The sequence below is a fragment of the Pan paniscus genome, chromosome 23 (genome assembly GCF_029289425.2).
Source record: "Pan paniscus chromosome 23, NHGRI_mPanPan1-v2.0_pri, whole genome shotgun sequence".
NCBI lineage: Eukaryota > Metazoa > Chordata > Mammalia > Primates > Hominidae > Pan > Pan paniscus.
In genome coordinates, this window is record NC_085927.1 from 40,812,197 (window position 1) to 40,830,192 (window position 17,996).

At 54.5% G+C, this 17,996-nt stretch overlaps 1 protein-coding gene across 8 annotated transcripts in view; it reads left to right on the forward strand.

Annotated features, from left to right (window-relative positions):
• The window catches only part of OSBP2 (oxysterol binding protein 2), a 228,006-nt gene that overhangs the window by 160,627 nt on the left and 49,383 nt on the right, over positions 1–17,996 (forward strand). For all 8 annotated transcript variants that reach the window (XM_034948707.4, XM_055105751.2, XM_063603399.1 and 5 more), the window contains one exon: positions 16,310–16,563. In XM_034948707.4, the coding sequence (XP_034804598.2) occupies positions 16,310–16,563 (254 nt within the window). The remainder of the gene's footprint in view (positions 1–16,309; positions 16,564–17,996) is intronic.

Genomic DNA, 17,996 nt, shown 5'->3' on the forward strand with positions numbered 1-17,996 from the left:
CCTCTTTTTTCTTTCTCTTTTTTTTTTTTGAGACAGAGTCTCGCTCTGTACCCCAGGCTGGAGTGCAATGGTGCGATCTCAGCTCTGCCTCCTGGGGGTTCAAGCGATTCTCCCGCCTCAGCTTCCTGAGTAGCTGGGATTACAGGCGCATGCCACCATGCCCAGCTAATTTTTTGTATCTTTAGTAGAGACGGGGTTTCACCGTGTTAGCCAGGATGGTCTTGAACTCCTGACCTCATCATCCGCCCACCTCGGCCTCCCAAAGTGCAGGGATTACAGGTGTGAGCCACTGCGCCAGGCCTCACCTCTCTTTTCTTAGTGGTTGTTCTAGGGTTTACAGTACACATTTTTAACTTACGGCAGTCTCCTTCCAAATAATTCACCACTTCAGCTGAAACCTAAGAAATTTACAACAGTGTACTTCCGTTGTCTGTGCTGTGTCCTGTTTTGCTGTGTCATTGTGTGTGCTGTGTCCTGTTTTACACATGATGGATGTAACCCTACAATACACTTTGTTTTCTCTTTGTTTTCTTGCTTTATACAGTTAACTTTTTTTTTTTTTTTTTTTTTTTTTTTTTGAGACAGGGTCTCACTCTGTTGCCCAGGCTGGAGTGCAGTGGCATGATCTTGGCTCACTGCAACCTCCACCTCCCGGGTTCAAGTGATTCTCCTGCCTCAGCCTCCCAAGTAGCTGGAATTACAGGCACGCACGACCATGCCCGGCTAATTTTTGAATTTTTAGTAGAGATAGGACTTCACCATGTTGGCCAGGGTGGCCTCAAACTCCTGATCTCAGGTAATCCACCCGCCTCAGCCTCCCAAAGTGCTGGGATTACAGGTGTGAGCCAACACACCCGCCCTATATGGTTATCTTTAAGTAACATTTAAAGTGGAAAAAAAAAAAAAAGCACCTTTTATATTTACTCACGTATTTATCTTTCTTCTTGCCTTTGTCTGGATTTGAGCTTTTATTTGGTATGCTTTTCTTTCAGCTTGAAGAACTTCCTTTAACATCTCTTATGGAGTAAGTGTACTAGTCTGTTCTCACGCTGCTAATAAAGACATACCCAAGACTGGATAATTTATAAAGGAAAGAGGTTTAGTTGACTCACAGTTCAGCATGGCTGGGGAGGCCTCAAGAAACTTACAGTCATGGTGGAAGGGGAAGCAAACATGTCCTTCTTCACATGGCAGCAGCAAGGAGAACAGAGCGAAGTTGGGTGAAAGCCTGTTATAAAACCATCAGATCGCGTGGGAACTATCACAAGAACAGTATGGGGGAAACTGCTTGCATGATTCAATTATCTCCACCTGGCCCCTCCCACGACATGTGGGGATTATGGGAACTACAATTCAGAATGAGATTTGGGTGGGGACACAGCCAAACCATATGAGTAGGTCAAGTGACAACAAATTCTCACAGGTTTTACTTGTCTGAAACTATCTTTCCCCTTCATTTTGGAAGGGGCTTCTAATAGGCTATATAGTTCTAGGCTTTTTTCTTTCAGCAGAGTGAAGATGCTGTTCCTTTGTCTTTTGGCTTACACGCCCTACTGCCCTGGCCCATTCCTTCTCAGAATCCCAGAGCCAAAGCTGCCCACCAGATGACTGTGGGCTGGCACCTTTGCCTCACAGAACCTCAGCACCCTTGATGTTAAAGGGGGCCAGAAGGAGAGCCCACAGCACAGGCGTGTGGTTGCCCCAGGGGGACTGTCTTGCCAAATGCTTAATGAACGGTAAAGTGATTCTGTGCTGTCAGCAAGAATGGTAGCTGTTGTTGGTGCTGCACAGGTCTCTGTCTTCAAGACCTGCTCTAAGAAAAGGGGCCTTTTTTTCCAAGGCCCCAAGGCCCTCTGGTCCTAAGCAGCCTTTGATATTCCTCAGCACAGCCCTTCAAAGCCTCATGGCCCCCACTACATGCTAATCAGAGCCTGTCTCTTCTAGCGCTAGTAGGCCTGGGGCAAGGACACCAGAAAGTTCACAGCCACAGGGTGACCTATTTAAGAGGAGCCCCATCCAGGCCATTATCGAGTTAATCTGAAATAGGTCTTAGGTGGAAACTTGGCCCAAAATTGTTGGACCTCTGCAGACTGGTTGTAATTCAAGCCTGCCTGACTGGGAGAGTTCAGATTTTGCCAGATCATTTTCAGCCATCATCACAGACTGCGTGGCATGTGCGTTGTTGGGTATGTCCAGGTTTCTTCCTCATCCCTGCAGGCTATTTGAAGGGCCCCTGGGGAGTTGAGAGGAAGGTCCCAGCCAGGCTCTGGGGACCTGGCATTGGTTGGGCTTTGAGGAGCCTCCTGTGGGCTCAGGGATCAGCTGTTGAGTAGTGGGGTCCTGAGGACTGGGGTAGAAAACCTGCTGGCATGGCCTGAGGTGGGCAGGTGGCCCCCACTCTAGCCCTGCTCTGAGATAAGGATCTGCTTTTCCTTCTTTGCCTCCTATCCCTACACTCCTTCACCCCTCCATCTCTCCATTTCTGCCCCTTTTCCCTCCCTTGGCTTCACTGTGGTCTTCACCTCTACCATGTCTCCACACCAGAAGGTTCCTGAGTCAGAATGTTCTTCCCGAGCACCAGCTCTTAGTCACTGAGACTTGGCAGTTGGAAACAGAGCCCTTCTTTATTTTTTATTTTTTTATTTTTTGGAGACAGGGTCTTGCTCTGTAGCCCAGGTTGGAGTGCAGTGGCATGATGTCAGCTCACTGAAACCTCTACCTCCCAGATTCAAGCAATTCTCCTGCCTCAGCCTCCCGAGTAGCTGGGACTACGGGCATGCGCCACCATGCCTAATTGTTGTATTTTTAGTAGAGACGGGATTTTGCCACGTTGGTCAGGCTGGTCTCGAACTCCTGACCTCAAGTGATCCGCCTGCCTTGGCCTCCCAAAGTGCTGAGATTACAGGCATGAGCCACCGTGCCCAGCCAAGAGCCCTTCATTTTTGAGGAACAATTATTCACCTTTAGGTTTTTGAAAAATACCATCACATCTTGGAATTTCTCATTTTCATTTCTTTTAGAAAATTTATGAATTTATAGTAAGAAACGTAACTGCCAAGAACCCAGAGAATGAAGCCTACTGGCCCCTTAGGAAGCAGCTGTCCTCCCCAGGTGGCTGAGCGGAGGTGGCCCGAGCAAGGGACTGTCAGGCTGGGGGTGACATTCTGCATTTTCTCCCTCTTGAGGAAAGGGACTGGCTTAAGTCCCACCTCATTTGTCTTTGGCCACTCTCCTCTTAAGCAACTTCCTTCCTGAATGTGGACTTTTCTGGAGCCTCATTATTTTGAGATTGATTTTTCTCCTTTGCAAAAACTGCTTGGATAGCTTTTCACCAAGCCATGCCTTGGAAGCTACCAGCCCACGGTAGTGATTGCAGCAGCCCTCCTGGCAGGGACCCTCTAAGCGATGGGGGTGACCATCCCCACTCAGTCCAGCAGGCATGTGGGTGCAGGAGGTGGGATGAGGGAGGCAATGGTGGGCCTGGAGAGCTAGTGCTTGTGTTAGCAGCTGGGGCCTTGTTTACAGAGAAATGTGGGCTTGTTCCCTGGGAGCTCCTCCTTTTACAGGAGCAAACACCGAGGCCCAGGGGAGGGCACCTGTGTGAAGTTACACAGCCGACTGGTGGACAGATGGACGCTTTAAGCTGAGAACCCCATTCTCTGCAGCGCATTTGGGCGGGCCGGAAATAGTCGCGACCGATATGGGACAGGTTGGCCGAGGTTATCTTGGGGAGAATCACTGGAGATTGTTTCTTTGCTACTTTGTGCTTTGCTTTTCTCTACAGAGCATTTTTATTTTTCTACCTTGAACATGGGTCCATTTTATAGCCAAGTAATAATGGCCAATGCTTGTAGCCTCCTCATTGCGGGCCAGCCACTGTGTTAAGCACTTTACAGGCATTAACCCATTTTATAGATGAAGACTGAAGGTTAAGATGTTACATAATGACTGTGCATGGGGTGGGAAATAAGGTGGGACTCCCAGGTCTGCTTGAGTCATGAAAGGGAAAGGCATCTCTTACTCGGAGTAAACTAAGGAGGCCCCCTCATCCCCTATTCATTTAAGACACATGAATCTGCCTGTGTGGAGTAAGAGGTTTCCCCTCAGCAGGCACTGTGGGTCTCTTCCGTGCTCTCTGCAGAACTCGGCCAACCCGGCCTGTCAGTAAATGTTGCTGAAGGGCCTCCTGGAACACCTGCCCACTACACTGCAGACAGAAGAGGCGGGAGGGTGCCCGGAGAAAGTATGCCGGGGGAAAGAGAGGATCTTTGCAGGCACTGCGCAGCTAGGCCTCGCCAAGGGGGACCAATCATGGGGAGAATCACAAGATAATCAGGTTGTGATTCACTTTGTTTTTTATTCCTTTATTAGCTCAAGAGGCAGGGGCAGCAGAAAGAAAAACTAAAAACCTGGACTCTTCCTAACCCCACAGCACCCTAATCCTCTTCATGGCAAATACCTGCACACTACCTTACAGTTTACAAAACCCTTTCCTGGCCAGGCACGGTGGCTCACACCTGTAATCCCAGTACTTTGGGAGGCTGAGGCAGGCAAATCACCTGAGGTCAGGAGTTCAAGACCAGCCTGGCCAGCATGGTAAAACCCCATCTGTACTAAAAATTAAAAAATTAGCCAGGTGTGGTGGTGGGTGCTTGTAATCCCAGCTACTCAGGAGGCTGAGGCAGGAGAACTGCTTGAACCCGGGAGATGGAGGTTGCAGTGAGCCAATGTCGTACCACTGCACTCCAGGCTGGGTGACAAGAGCGAGACTCTGTCTCAATAATAATAATAATAATAATAAAAGCTTTCCCATTCTGATATTTCTCGTGCCATCCATTCATTCAATAGCTTCCTATTTAGTACCTCCCACGCACCCAGCTCCAGGCTGTGAGCGTCAACCAGGCAGATGCAGCCCCTACCCCTTCAGGGCCCCATGGCTCCTAGTGGCGGAACCCTTTCCCCGCCAGGGCCCTCGGTCTCAGCTTGCGCTCCAGCATTGATACCTAGAGGCAGCCGCGTGTGGAAAATGGTTTAGTATGATTACCGGGGCATCAGATGATTTCCAAGGAGAAGCCGCGCTGGCTGTCTCCAGGCCAGGAAAGTGTCATCCCATCCCAGTAGTTTCCAGTGACCTGCTCAACAGTCCTGGCACCGTCCGAGATCAGTGGCTTCTCCAGTGTGGGTCACCAGATACTCACTTTAGAACAAAGTCCCTCTTGCTCTGGACTCGAGACAGGTGTTTGCATTGTGTCAAAGGAAATGCTCACATAGGTGGGTCTCTTCCTTGTCCACTAAAGGATCCCCCTCACTGGTCAGGGATTGCTGACCCCACAGCCATCAGCAGGGTGACCAGGTCTGCTGGTGCCTGGTGACTGGCTGGGAGAAGCTAGGCACCAGGCCGTGTGGCGAGCCCGTTGGTAGGGCCAGTGGTTTCAGGGGAGCTGTGCTAGGAGGTGGCCCAAGGGCAGCACCCTTCCACATGCCAACGAGGGCTGAAAAAAGGGCCTTCCTCCACAGCCCAAAGAGCTGGTGCCATGGGAGGACATGGCCTATAACCAGGTGGAATATGGGGCAGCCGCTAACAAGGAACCAAATCGTAGAGACTGGGAAAAGCATGATGGGCCGGATGAAAAAGCAAAACACCAAACTGAATTTGTGTTATGTGGACAAAGGCTAGACTTCAATGTGGAACAAAGGAAAGTTTAATTTCCTGAGATGTCAGGACCCTGGGAGAGCTTTTTTCCTTTCCTTTGGTTACCCAGGAGGCAGCACGGAGCACTGGAGAGGGAGCCCTGGAGCCAGGATGCCTGGCCGCCGCCCCCGGCCCCTCTCTGCAGAGCTAGGAGGCGGCACCCGGGCCGTGAGGGACAAATGTGGAGCAAGGGATGGAGCTGGAACTTGCTATTATGGGACGTTAAAGCTGGCAGGACCTGAGGTAGCATCTAACCCAGTGGTTCTTACCTTGGCTACAGCACTAAAGGCTCCTAGAGAATCTGTTTCACGATATTGATGCTTGAATCTTAAATTCAGCTGATTAGTTAAAAAAATAAAAAAAAAATACCAATATCCTTCCTACCCCCAAGTTACCAGTCAGTCCCATCGCCCAGGATGCTTGAGCCTGCAGGCAGGAGTTTCTGATTGTATCTCAGAGCAGGCGGTGGGCAGGCAGATGGGTGGGTTGGGGTTTAGAGCGAGCCCTAGACAAGAGGAGGCTCTTGTCTAGAAACCAGCCAACTTGGGAGGCTAGGGCCTTGATAAGAAGCAGGTGGGTCCCTGGTCTTAACCGCAGGGGATCAGAGGAGGAAGAGGGAGCCTGAGTGCTTCAGCTCTGAGCCCCTTCCATGCTGTCAAACAGGGCTCAGGAGAGAAGCTGAGCATCTCGCCAGGCTCACTTCACACCGGAGGAGGGGGCTGCAGCCCCATGGGCAGTTTCCTGGGCCCAGCTGGCATGGGGTCTGTCCTTCATGCATCTGCCAGGCTGGGCTCGAGAACAGCCCTATGGAAGTCCTGGCCTGGGCAGCCACCCCTCTACCTTGGGGTGAAACTCAAACCTACACAGGGTGAGTGAGTGAGCCCACGACAGAGCTGGATCTAGGGCAGGCACCCTCATTCCTTCGAGGCAACCCTGTGGGAACCCTGGTAGGGTGGAGGCTGTGGGTAGGCTGGGTGCTCTGCCGGCTGGAGGAAGCTGTGGGCAGCAGGCCATCTTTAGCATCACGGCGGTTGCCAGAATTGGAGCAGGCACCACTATTTTGTGCTCCATTTCTGTGCCTGTGTGACTTTCCTGAAGTGGGCCTGGCTGCCCGGCGCTGTCCATCATCCCCAGGACAGCCGAGCGAAGTATGCAGCTCTAGGTCACAGCCCTCTTCTGAGTGAGGAGGCGCCCTAGCTTGTCTCATGTGCCTCCATTGTTCACCCCTCGTTTTGGTTCAAGACTTTGACCATGTGCCCTGGTTCCCCCAGCGAAAGGGAAGGAGGGGAGTTTCTTTGTCCTCCGGGATTTGTGCTTGTCGATCTCTCTAGCCGGCCCGGGGGTATTGGGAAGTGATTTCCCCTGAGAAGTCATAAGACTCAGCCCCACAGAGGCCAGCCTACAGATTCATGTTTATTGATGGAGTTTCTGCCACAGCAGCTCCAGTGAAATGGAAGCAAAGCCTGATATTTATATGGCGGGCCTGGGTGCCCCATCCCACAGGCCCCACCCTGGCCTTGGTAATAGGTGTCCCTGGTAGGGCGGAAGCCCTGCACCCCTCGCCTGGAGAAGTTGTCAGAGAGCCTAAATGTGGTCTCCTCAGCTTTCTGCAATGCCCCAGGCACACTTAGCACTCACTGCAGCAGGAGATGAGGAGAGAGGGGCCTACGGAGAGGCCCCGAGAACTGAGATGACACTGGCTCTCTGGCTTGGGTTTTCCGTCTGCCTGCCAGAGTTTCGTGATTTATTATTTATTATTATCTGATTTTCCATCAGATTAGATCCTGACGTGCCTTCCAGCGTCCTCAGGTTGAACGTCTCGGAGTCTTCGGCCGCCTGCCTCCTGTAGAGGAGCGGCGTCACTTGTCCGGTTACCCAGGGGTCTTTATTTTTAATGAATGATCCCTTTTGTGGCAGAACCCCCACAGGGCCCACTTTGGGTAAGGCAGATCTGTTATCTTTCTGGGTTCCCCAATCAGGAAGGACTGGCGGTGCCTCAGGGGCGCTGCTCCTGCTCCCAGGGGCCCTCGCCTCTTCTATCTCCCACTTGCAGCTTCAGGGGGGCTCAGGGTCCGAGCACTGGCCCATTCCACCTCTGTCCTGGGGCTCCTGCCCCTTCCTCTCCCTGGAGCGGCATCCTCCTCCCGTGCCACCTGCCACTAAGTCACCCTCCTGCACCAGCTGTAAAGCTGCCACCTCATCCCAAAAGCCTTCTCAGAGCCCTACCTGCAGCCTGAAGTCATCTCCCCAACTCTCACCCAGTGGCTCCTGTGTGACCACTCCTGTGTCTGGTCAGAGGCTCCCTGTTCTTTTGGAAGCTCACAGAAGACCTCGCAGACTCTCCTTCTCCATTGCCTGAGCGGGCAGAGCGTTGGCAGCCCTAGCCTGGAGGGGCTGGATCCTCCTCTAGTGCCACTCCAAGGCAGGGCTTCCGCTCCCCGCCTGCCCCCTCTAGGCCAGGTTGGAGGGCAGCAGCAGGGCAGGCTGGGCAGGGGGCCCACCTGGTCCCACAGCCCCTGGCCTAGCAGGCTGCTGTGGTCTCTTGGCCTCCAGGGCCATGGGGGTGGCAGGTGCCACTAGGCTGTCGGTAAAGATCAGCAGGCCAGGCACAGTGGCTCAAGCCTGTAATCCTAGCACTTTGGGAGGGTGAGGCAGGCAGATTGCCTGAGGTCAGGAGTTCAAGACCAGCCTGGCCAATATGGTTAAACCCTGTCTCTACTAAAAATTCAAAAATTAGTTGGGCCTGGTGGCACATGCCTGTAATCTCAGCTACTGGGGAGGCTGAGGCAGGAGACTCACTTGAACCTGGGAGGTGGAGGTTGCAGTGAGCCGAGATCGCGCCACTGTACTCCAACCTGGGTGAGAGAGTGAGATTCCATCTCAAAGAAAAAAAAAGGCTAGGCACGGTGGCTTATGCCTGTAATCCCAGCACTTTGGGAGGCTAAGGTGGATGGATCACAAGGTCAGGCATTCGTGACCAGCCTGGCCAACATAGTGAAACCCCGTCTCTACTAAAAATACAAAAAGTTAGCCAGGTGTGGTGGCGGGCACCTGTAATCCCAGCTACTCGGGAGGCTGAGGCAGGAGAATTGCTCGAACCTGGTAGGCGGAGGTTGCAATGCGCCGAGATTGTGCCACTGCACTCCAGCCCGAGTGACAGTGCGAGACTCTGTCTCAAAAAAAAAAAAAAAAAATCAACAGACTTGGGGTCTTGGGCAGGCTCCTAACTCTTCATGCCACACCCTTTCCTCTTCTGGGGGTGACACTTGCAGAATACCATGTAACATGTGGAAACCACCCAACAGCTGGAAGTGCAGAGGAGGCAGTCACCCACCAACTGGGCTGTTCGTTCTCAAACACGGTGACGTTGCTTGATATCCCCCAGACTCCCACCCCAAGCCTTTCTCTCTGTTATCAGCATCTGGCCGATTGGATTTTGTGATCAGGCTCAGGCAGCTTAACAGCCCTCCCAAATCTAAATCAAAGTCACCAAAGCTGCTGTAATTGAATGTTGGAGGCGCCAACCACATGGGCTGGGAATGGCTGTTTTCTGGCAAGGGTGCAGTTTTCTGGCGAGGGTGCAGCGCCCCCGCAGTCCTCACTGGAAACCAATGACACCACTGCGCTGTTTCTCCTCAGAGCCCCCACGTGGGGGTGGAATGTCTTTTTGCATAGCCAGACTGTGACAAAATAGGATGCATGCCCTGCTTAAAGTCGGTAGTGCTCAAGATGCAATGAATGCCCTGCTCTGGGGGTCTGGAGCCTTGTGATGGGAGTCCCAGAGAGCTGTGACCGCTTGAGGACAAGGTCATGGGCTGGAAAGTTGCCAGGGCTCGGGGACTAGGCCTTGCCCATTCCCAGTCCTGCATACTTGAACTTCGCTCTGCAGAGAGGGGAGGGACAGCAGTGCCTGTCTCCATTAATCACACTGTGGGCCCGAGGGAGGTCCACTGGTCAGAGCGAATCCTGCTGGTGACTGACAGTTGGATATCAGCCTCCGACACAGCAGCCCCTACACTGCACTGATGCAGGCATGCCTGCTGTGGGGAGTGGGGAGCAGCGCAAGGCTTCTCTTTCTTTGCTCCCCTCAGGGCCCTGCCTGGTCTGTGGACATGCAGGAAATAAGCAAGTTCTGAGCCATGTTCTCAAAGAAGCCATCACGTTTTTTTTTGTTGTTTTTTTTTTTTTGAAACGGAGTCTGACTCTGTCGCCCAGGCTGGAGTGCAGTGGCACAATCTCAGCTTGCTACAACCTCCGCCTCCCAGGTTCAAGCAATTCTCCTGCCTCAGCCTCTCGAGTAGCTAGGATTACAGGTGCCCACCACCATGCCCAGCTAATTTTTTGTATTTTTAGTAGAAATGGGGTTTCACCATATTGGCCAGGCTGGTCTCAAACTCCTGACCTCAGGTGATCCGCCCACCGCAGCCTCCCAAAGTGCTGGGATTACATCACATTCTTTTAAATATTTGGATACCTCAAATGTGACTCCAGTTAGCCAGAGGCTGGTGAACGGGCCCAGTGCTGGGGAGCCCAAAGGAGGGAGCCTGAGGGCCCCAGGCACTATACCATTGAAGTGACCCACAATGGGGCTCTGGCAGAGGAGGAAAGAAAGAAAGCCCGCAATGCGTGTGTGCGGCGTGGCTCAGGAGTGGGAAAGTGCCCAAGGTAGCACGAAGGGTGCAGGGTCTCTGCATGCAGCACTGGGATGGGCTGAAGAACCAGGAAGGAGAAAGGATACGGGGCGTTGGTGTGTGCTGCTCCAGCCTTGCTGGGTATGGGCTGTCTGAATGTCCTTCCCCGCCCAGGACCCCACGAGTGAGCAGCTCCCAGCATCCTCCCCCAGGCCCCTGCTCTTGCCACTCCTCAGCCCCAGGCCCCACCGGCCTGTCTCCTGCCAGGCCCATCTTAGCAGCACGTCCCCCAAAACTCATCCAGCCCAGCACTGGGTGTGGGTGCAGTGAGCGGGGTGAGTGCCATCCTTCCACCCTGCTTCAGGACTGCTCTCCTCTCCAGTGACACACATGAGGGGACGGGTCCCTGCTGGACATCTATGCCTTAACCCTGGAGGAGCTCACGGGCAGTGAGGGCAAAGTTAGTTTCCCCGAAACAAGCAAGCAAGTGGGGTGGCCACAGGGCCTCTGCCCCCTAAGCACCACCGGGTCACCTTCCCCCAGTCCATAACCAGCCTCTGCAGCCTTTCAGTTTCTTGGTTTCAAAAAGCTGCCCCCAACAGGGCTTCCCCAATGAGAAACTTGATCTGTTTTCCTCCAAAGATGAGAAAAAAGCTCCACTTCTAAAAATAGCCCACCTGGCTCCCCTGCGCTAGATGATTCTATGGCAATCCACTCCTTCCTAGGAGCCTCCTGATGATAGAGGGGTCCCAGCCCTGAGGGGGTGCCCTGTGGCCTCCTCAGCCAGAGCCACCTATTACAGGGGTCAAGGAGATCCCTGAGTGGGGAATGGGGTGTGGGGGCACAGTAAACAAACAGGGCCTCCCCTGGTTCCGAGCCTCTATGATTTGAAGTAAACTCAAGACAGTTATGGCTGGGCATGGTGGCTCACGCCTATAATCCCAGCACTTTGGGAGGCCAAGGTGGGTGGATCACTTGAGGTCAGGAGTTTGAGACCAGCCTGGCCAACATAGTGAAACCCCATCCCATCTCTACGCTGAAGATACAAAAATTAGCCAGGTGTTGTGACGTATGCCTGTAATCCCAGCTACTCGGGAGGCTGAGGCAGGAGAATTGCATGAACCCAGGAGGTGGAGGTTGCAGTGAACTGAGATCATGCCATTGCACTCCAGCCTGGGTGACAAAGCAAGACTCCATCTCAAAAAAAAAAAAAAAAGACAGTTTTGTGCAAAAGTGAGTTGCGTCAGTGGAAGGTGACAGGGCCAGGGGCCTAAGGCCCTGGTACATGTTAAGTCCCAGCTCTGCACTGGCCACACACCGGGTGGTTACCATCCTTCCCAGAGCAGCCACTAATATCCCCGGTGTAAGGACCAGCACACTTACCCAAGGCCATGTGGAGTGAGGAGGAGGACTGCCTGGCCCAGAACTGCCACCTCCCCACCCCAGGCTGCCACCTCCATGCAGACAGCCTGGTCAGGAAGGCAAATGTGCCAGTCTTTGCAGGAAGGACAGAGGGACTTGTGAGGCCTCGGGAGTCTCAGTGACCCACTCGAGAGCATCCAGGGACGAGTCCCGGGCAGTAAATCAGACCGTAATGATCAGTGCGAGTGAGAATGTGGCACGGTGTGCAGCCCAGCCACAGCAAGTCAGTGTGACAGACAAGAAATGGCTCCCAAAGATGTCCATGTCCTAATTCCCAGAGCCTTAGATGGCTTGCCTTAGATGGCAAAAGGGATGTTGCAGATACAATGAAGAATTTTGAGATGCGGATTCTCCTGGATTACCCAGGTGGGCCCAGCACAATCACTGGATCAGAGAGAGTAGAAGATGCCTCTTTGCTGGCTTTGAAGATGGAGGAAGGGGCTATGAGTGAAGGAGTAAGGGCAACCTGCAAAAGCTAGAAAAGGCAAAGCAACGCCTTCTCCCCTGGAGCCTCCAGAGTGAACGCAGCCCTGCTAACACCTGGATTTCAGGACTCCTGACTTCCAGAGCTGTAAGATAATAAGTGTGTGTTCTGGGCCAGGCACGGTGGCTCAGGTCTGTGATCCCAGCACTTCGGGAGGCCAAGGCAGGCGGATCACAGGTCAGGAGTTCAAGACCAGCCTGGCCAACATAGTGAAACTCCCTCTCTACTAAAAATACAAAAATTAGCCAGGCATGGTGGCGCACGCCTGTAATGCCAGCTACTCAGGAGGCTGAAGTGGGAGAATCGCGTGAACCTGGGAGGTGGAGGTTGCAGTGAACCGAGATTGCGCCACTGCACTCCAGCCTGGGCGACAGCGCGAGACTCCGTCTCAAAAAACAGGAAAAAAAAAATGTGTGTTGTTTCAAGCCATTGTCTTAATTTCCTGGGGCTGCCATAATAAATTACCACAAACAAGTGGCTTAAAACGACAGGAAATCATTCTCTCTCGGTTCTGAACTGAGACTTCTGGACTCAGTGTGGCCAGAGTTTACTCATGTGGAGGCCAAGCCCCCTTCATTGTTCAGCTGTGCCTCTGCCTGGGCTTGGGGTGAGGCCCACCCCCTTGTGCTCAGTGTGTGTCACGGCATCCTTGTCTTGCTGTGAGAACATGGGAGGTGGGTGATGCCACCTTCCCTTGAGGGGTGGTGTGTGTGTGGGTATGCATGGGAGCCTGCCTACGACGGGTAGTTCACGGCCTTGGAGCTGGGTGGGAGCCACCATCAGTGTGCCTGGGCTGGGTGCAGGGGTCCTTCCCGCCCAAGCCCACCCCTTCCTGGCCTCTCTGTCCCTCTATCCACCTGTGATTCCACCTGCCACCAGTCTTATCTTTCCCATGGACTGCTGTCAACTGCCACATGCTCCCTTTTGCCAGAGGACAAAGAGCCAGTCTCCTTGGTCTGTGCCAGAGGCCCCTTACCTTCTCCCCTTTCCAACCTACTCCTCTGTGTCTCACCCCTACCTACCCCCCACTTTCTTCAAACCCTGCCTTCTCATGTGTGATCGCCAACCCCGGGAGGAACCCATGGGCCTAGGTGGGCCCCGAAGCACTCATTCATTCACTCACTCATTCACTCATTCCCTCTCTCTCTCGTCCTACCCTCCCTCATTCTCCTGATCTCTCTGTCCCTTTGAGGGGACCTCTCCCTGCCTGTCTCTGCAGAACAGACTGTGCTCATGGGTAATCATTGGCCCAAGTGCCTTCTCATCCTGCCCCAACAACACGGCCAGTGACTTGAGGCCAGAACAAGCATGTCCCTGTGTCCCTGGGGACCTGAATTTGGACCTTAAGGGCTGCTTACTAAGGTGTACTCTTGAATAACAAGTTATACAGAAATGTGGCTACCTGCTTCCACCTGCCACACAGAAGGATGCTAACATGCTTACAGTTAGACTCCCTGTGCCTCTCACCAGCTCTTGCTTACAGAGCAGGGGTCACATTTGGGCTGACCCGCATCTGCATTGGGCATACCCCCTCAAGGCCCTCCCCGTGTTGAGCCGGGGGCCATTCTGATGGATAGGGGGCTGGCCATTCTGGTTATTAGATGTACTGAACCTGGAAGATGACGTGTGCCTCAGGGACAGGTGGTAAGAGCACAGGCTCTAAAGCCAGAGACCTGGCTACTCGGGAATTTCCTCACCTCATGGCCCTGGGCAATTTCAATGTACCTTTCCGTCCCCAGATCTACCTCACGGGGTCTTCGCAGGCATTAACTGAGGCAGCGCCTCACCCACAGCCTGGCACCCGGAAAGGTGTGGTACACATCAGCCGTTAGAGCCTTTCTAAGGCTGATCCAGAGAAAGGGAGGCTTGTGAGCAGACAGAGCTGGACTCAGATCCCAACCCTGCCCCTCAATAGCTGGGCACTAAGCTGGTGGCTTGGCCTCTCGGAACCTGCATTTTCTTGCCTGCAGGGAGGGAAGAATAGCCACCGTCTACTGACCTCCACCGTGAGGCCCAGAGCAACAGCTTACGGAGCCAGTGGCCCAGACCCTGGCCCAGCCCGTGTGGCCTCCAGACGTCTGGGGGCCGCAGTTGGGCTTCTGAGTGCAGACACGCTGTGGCCTCTCAATGGCCTTGCCAGGGTAGGGATTGTCCCATCCCCAGGCGATAGATGAGGAAATCGAGGCTCTGAGAGGTGAAGCCATGCTCAGGCTGCCTGGCTGGCCACTGTCTTCCTTCTGGGCTGCTGGGGCCTCCATGAGAGGGGCAGGCGGTCATTTGAATAACAAGTTATTGTCATTTGGGGGCTGCAGTTGTGATGGGAGGCTCCCTGCCTCCTGGCTGGATGCTGACCCAAGCCCCTGTGGCCAGAGGGGGACAGGGTATGCCGTGGGCACCCTCCTCAGCTCCCCTTGGCTTGGGCCCCATGCAGCTGGCTGGCCTGACCCTGCCATGGACACCACGTGCACTCGGAACAGTGACTCAGCCATGTCCACCCCCGTGTACCTTGCCTGCCGTGGGAAGAAACGTTCTCTCACAGTATGCATTATTTTTCAAAAAAAGTCTTGTATCTTGGGTTACAGATTTTCTTCATCTAAAAATAGTTTTTAGCTGATTATTTCTAAACAAGGCATTTCAGAAACCCCTTGGCAGTTACAGGCTCTGGGACTCACTGGGTGGTGTCAGCCTGTTGGTGTCCTGTGCCATTGTTAAACAGCAGCCTGGCCCTAGGCCAGCTGCCTCCTGCCCCACCTGCTGTGGTGCGCCACCCCCCAGAGACGCCCACAGCCCCATAACCCCAGATGCAGGCTGGGCTGGCAGGAAAGGGGCCCTGGGCAGCTGCGTGAGAGAGAGGTAAGAGGGGGCGTGGGAGCTGGCAGAGGGCACAGCCTGCCTCTCTCATGGAGGCCTTAGCAGCCCGGAAGGAAGAGGGTGGCCAGCCAGGCAATGTGGGTATGACTTCACCTCTCAGAGCCTCGATTTCCTCATCTGTCACCTGGGGATGGTCCAGTCCCTACCCTGCAAGGCCATTGAGGGGCCACAGCGTGTCTGCACACAGAAGGCATTCCATCAGTGAGAATGGCTGTGTTCCTGCAGGGAGATCGGTGAAGGGGAGCCTCAACTGTGACATTGGGTCTTTTGGCAGACTTTGTTTTTGTTTGTTTGTTGTTGTGTTTTGGGTATTTTTGTTTTGTTTTGTTTTTTGAAACAAGGTCTCATTCTGTTACACATGCTGGAGTGCAGTGGCACGATCACGGCTCACTACAGCCTTCACCTCCCTGGGCTCAGGTGATCCTCCCACCTCAGCCTCCTGGGTAGCTGGGACCATCAGCATATGCCACTATGCCCAGCTAATTTTTCTATTTTTTGTAGAAGACAGACTTTTATCATGTTGCCCAGGCTCTTTTGGCAGAGTTTGGACAGAAGGTGGCATTGGGCTGGCCCTCAAAGGGGTGGGTGGGGCAGGACCTCTGGTGGGGGCAGATATGAGAAGGTTCCATGCAGTGGGGACATGGCGGGAAAGGCCCCAAACAGGAGCGCTCAGGCCTTTGCAGGGAACAGGGGACAGATTGGTGTGGCTGGGGGATGGGCATGAGCAGAGAGCAAAGTGAGGTTGACTGGACAGGGGTGATTGGCTTGGGGTAGGCCTGCGATGCTGAGAAAGGAGCCCAGGCTCCATTCTGGGGGCCTCTGTGCCCAGAGAGCAGTTTCCACATCTCCACCCAGCAGAGCCCATCCTTCCCTGCACACCACAATGCAGGGAGCTGGCGCCCTGCATGCAGGTGGGTGCCTGTAGGCCTGCCGCCTCCAAAGCCCAGTCCCGGCCCTGCCATTCAATCTGGGCTCTCTTTACTGTCCTTCCCACTGACTCAGGTGGGCCCTTGCCCACCCCACCCTGGGAAGGCTGGGCCAGGATGGGGCAGGCACCTCACCCCGGCCAGGAACAGAAACGGGCACCATCTCGGGGACTGATGTTTTTTGAATGGCGCTATCCACCCTGCCCTGCTCGGCCTGGCTGTGCAGGCCTCTTGGTACCATGTCTGTTCGTAATGACCATAACAACTCTATTTTCTTCCACAGATGACTCTGGGGACGACGACGAGGCTGCCAACCCAGCCGACAAGAGCGAGCTGCACCACACCCTGAAGAATCTTTCCCTGAAGTTAGATGACCTCAGCACGTGCAATGACCTCATCGCCAAGCACGGCGCCGCACTCCAGCGCTCCCTGACAGAGCTGGACGGCCTCAAGATCCCATCTGAGAGTGGGGAGAAGCTGAAGGTGGTGAATGAGCGGGCCACCCTCTTCCGCATCACATCCAATGCTATGATCAACGTGAGTACCCACCCCCACCGCCCTGGCACGGGGCTCCCTGGCTCCAGCCCCGGGGTCCCTCAGTGGGTGACCAGGGTCAGCTTGAAGGGTCAGCATTCCATTTCCTACGGTTCCACGGTGTTTCCCAAAGCCAGCGCCCCCCAGCTAGCTTCCGAGTTCTCAAATCATCTCCTTCACTCGGCCGTCGTTGGGCAAGGACATTCTTCTTAATTGTCTGGAGGAAACTGGAGTTGGTTGTGGACTCTGGTGCAGTCTGCAGTTACTTACTTCATGCCTCGATAAGGAAGGTCGGGGCCCCAAGTTAAGTAGCTAGCCCAGCAGGTCAGTTCTGCCCACACAGTAGGGACACAGCTGCCACACTGGCCCTCAGTGGCTGCTACTCCTCCTCCCTGGGTTCACTCCCCAGATGCAGTGGGAGCAGACGCTGTGCACAACAAGGGGAGGGTATGGTGGGGGTCTGCAGTCGAGGGCTCCCTGAGCTAGAAGAGCCTCAGAGCTGAGCCTGCCGAGGTCGTGCCAACCTGATGGTAGACAAAGCGGGTAACCGCAGTTGTAAACTAAGCAGTCAGCCGCTCATCCCGGCTCTGGAAGCCACACGGCTAGGACTGGGAGCCAGGAGGGTGTCTCGATGGTGGTAGGAGGATAGTGCTTGGCCCTGCTTCCCTCTTTCTGTCTGGGGAGTGTTCCCCAGAAGTGTGCGTGCTCCTCCAGGCCTCCACCCTCCAGACACAGGTCTGACTGCAACAGCCTCCTCCCAGGACAGTCCCCCAGGGCGGCACATCTAGGCCAGGGGTGCAGTTGTAGGAGCTTGGGGTGGCCTGCTGGGAGTAAGGAGACCAGAGCAGAGGAGCTGTACAGAAATGGAGGCCACTACAGAGGAAGAAGTGAGGTCCAGAGAAGGGGGTTCAGGAGAGTCATCGTGCTGGCTGGGGACAGTGGGCAGTGCTGGTGCCCGGGTGACCTCCAGCTGGGGGACCCAGCCCCCAAACTAGGAGGTTAGACCAGGGCCGGACTGGGAGCTGGGACCAAGCTCCAGGCCCCACAAGAAATGCAAGGGCAGGGTGGGAAGATAGAGGCTGGAGCTCACTACAGGCCAAGAGCCCAGGCTAAAACCTGGGCATCCAAGACCTGCCCCAAGCCGGCTTCACTGGCCTGTTGGCAGCATGATTGTGGGGCAGAAGGGCCACCCCACCACCCACACCTGCCCAGATATGCTCAGGCTCAGGCCTGGAGCACCCAAATGCAGCCTTGGGAATCCCACCCTGGGGCCTGAGGCTGGGCGAGGTGTGCCCCCCTTCCCGACTGCTGGGAAACTCAGCCTGCAGGTGCCCACCCGCCTCAGCTCAGCAGGTGTGTGCACCTTGTCCATCCCAGATCCCACAGTGCTGGGGGGTGGGGGGCAGTTGGCCCCATATGCCAAGGATGCTGAGAGG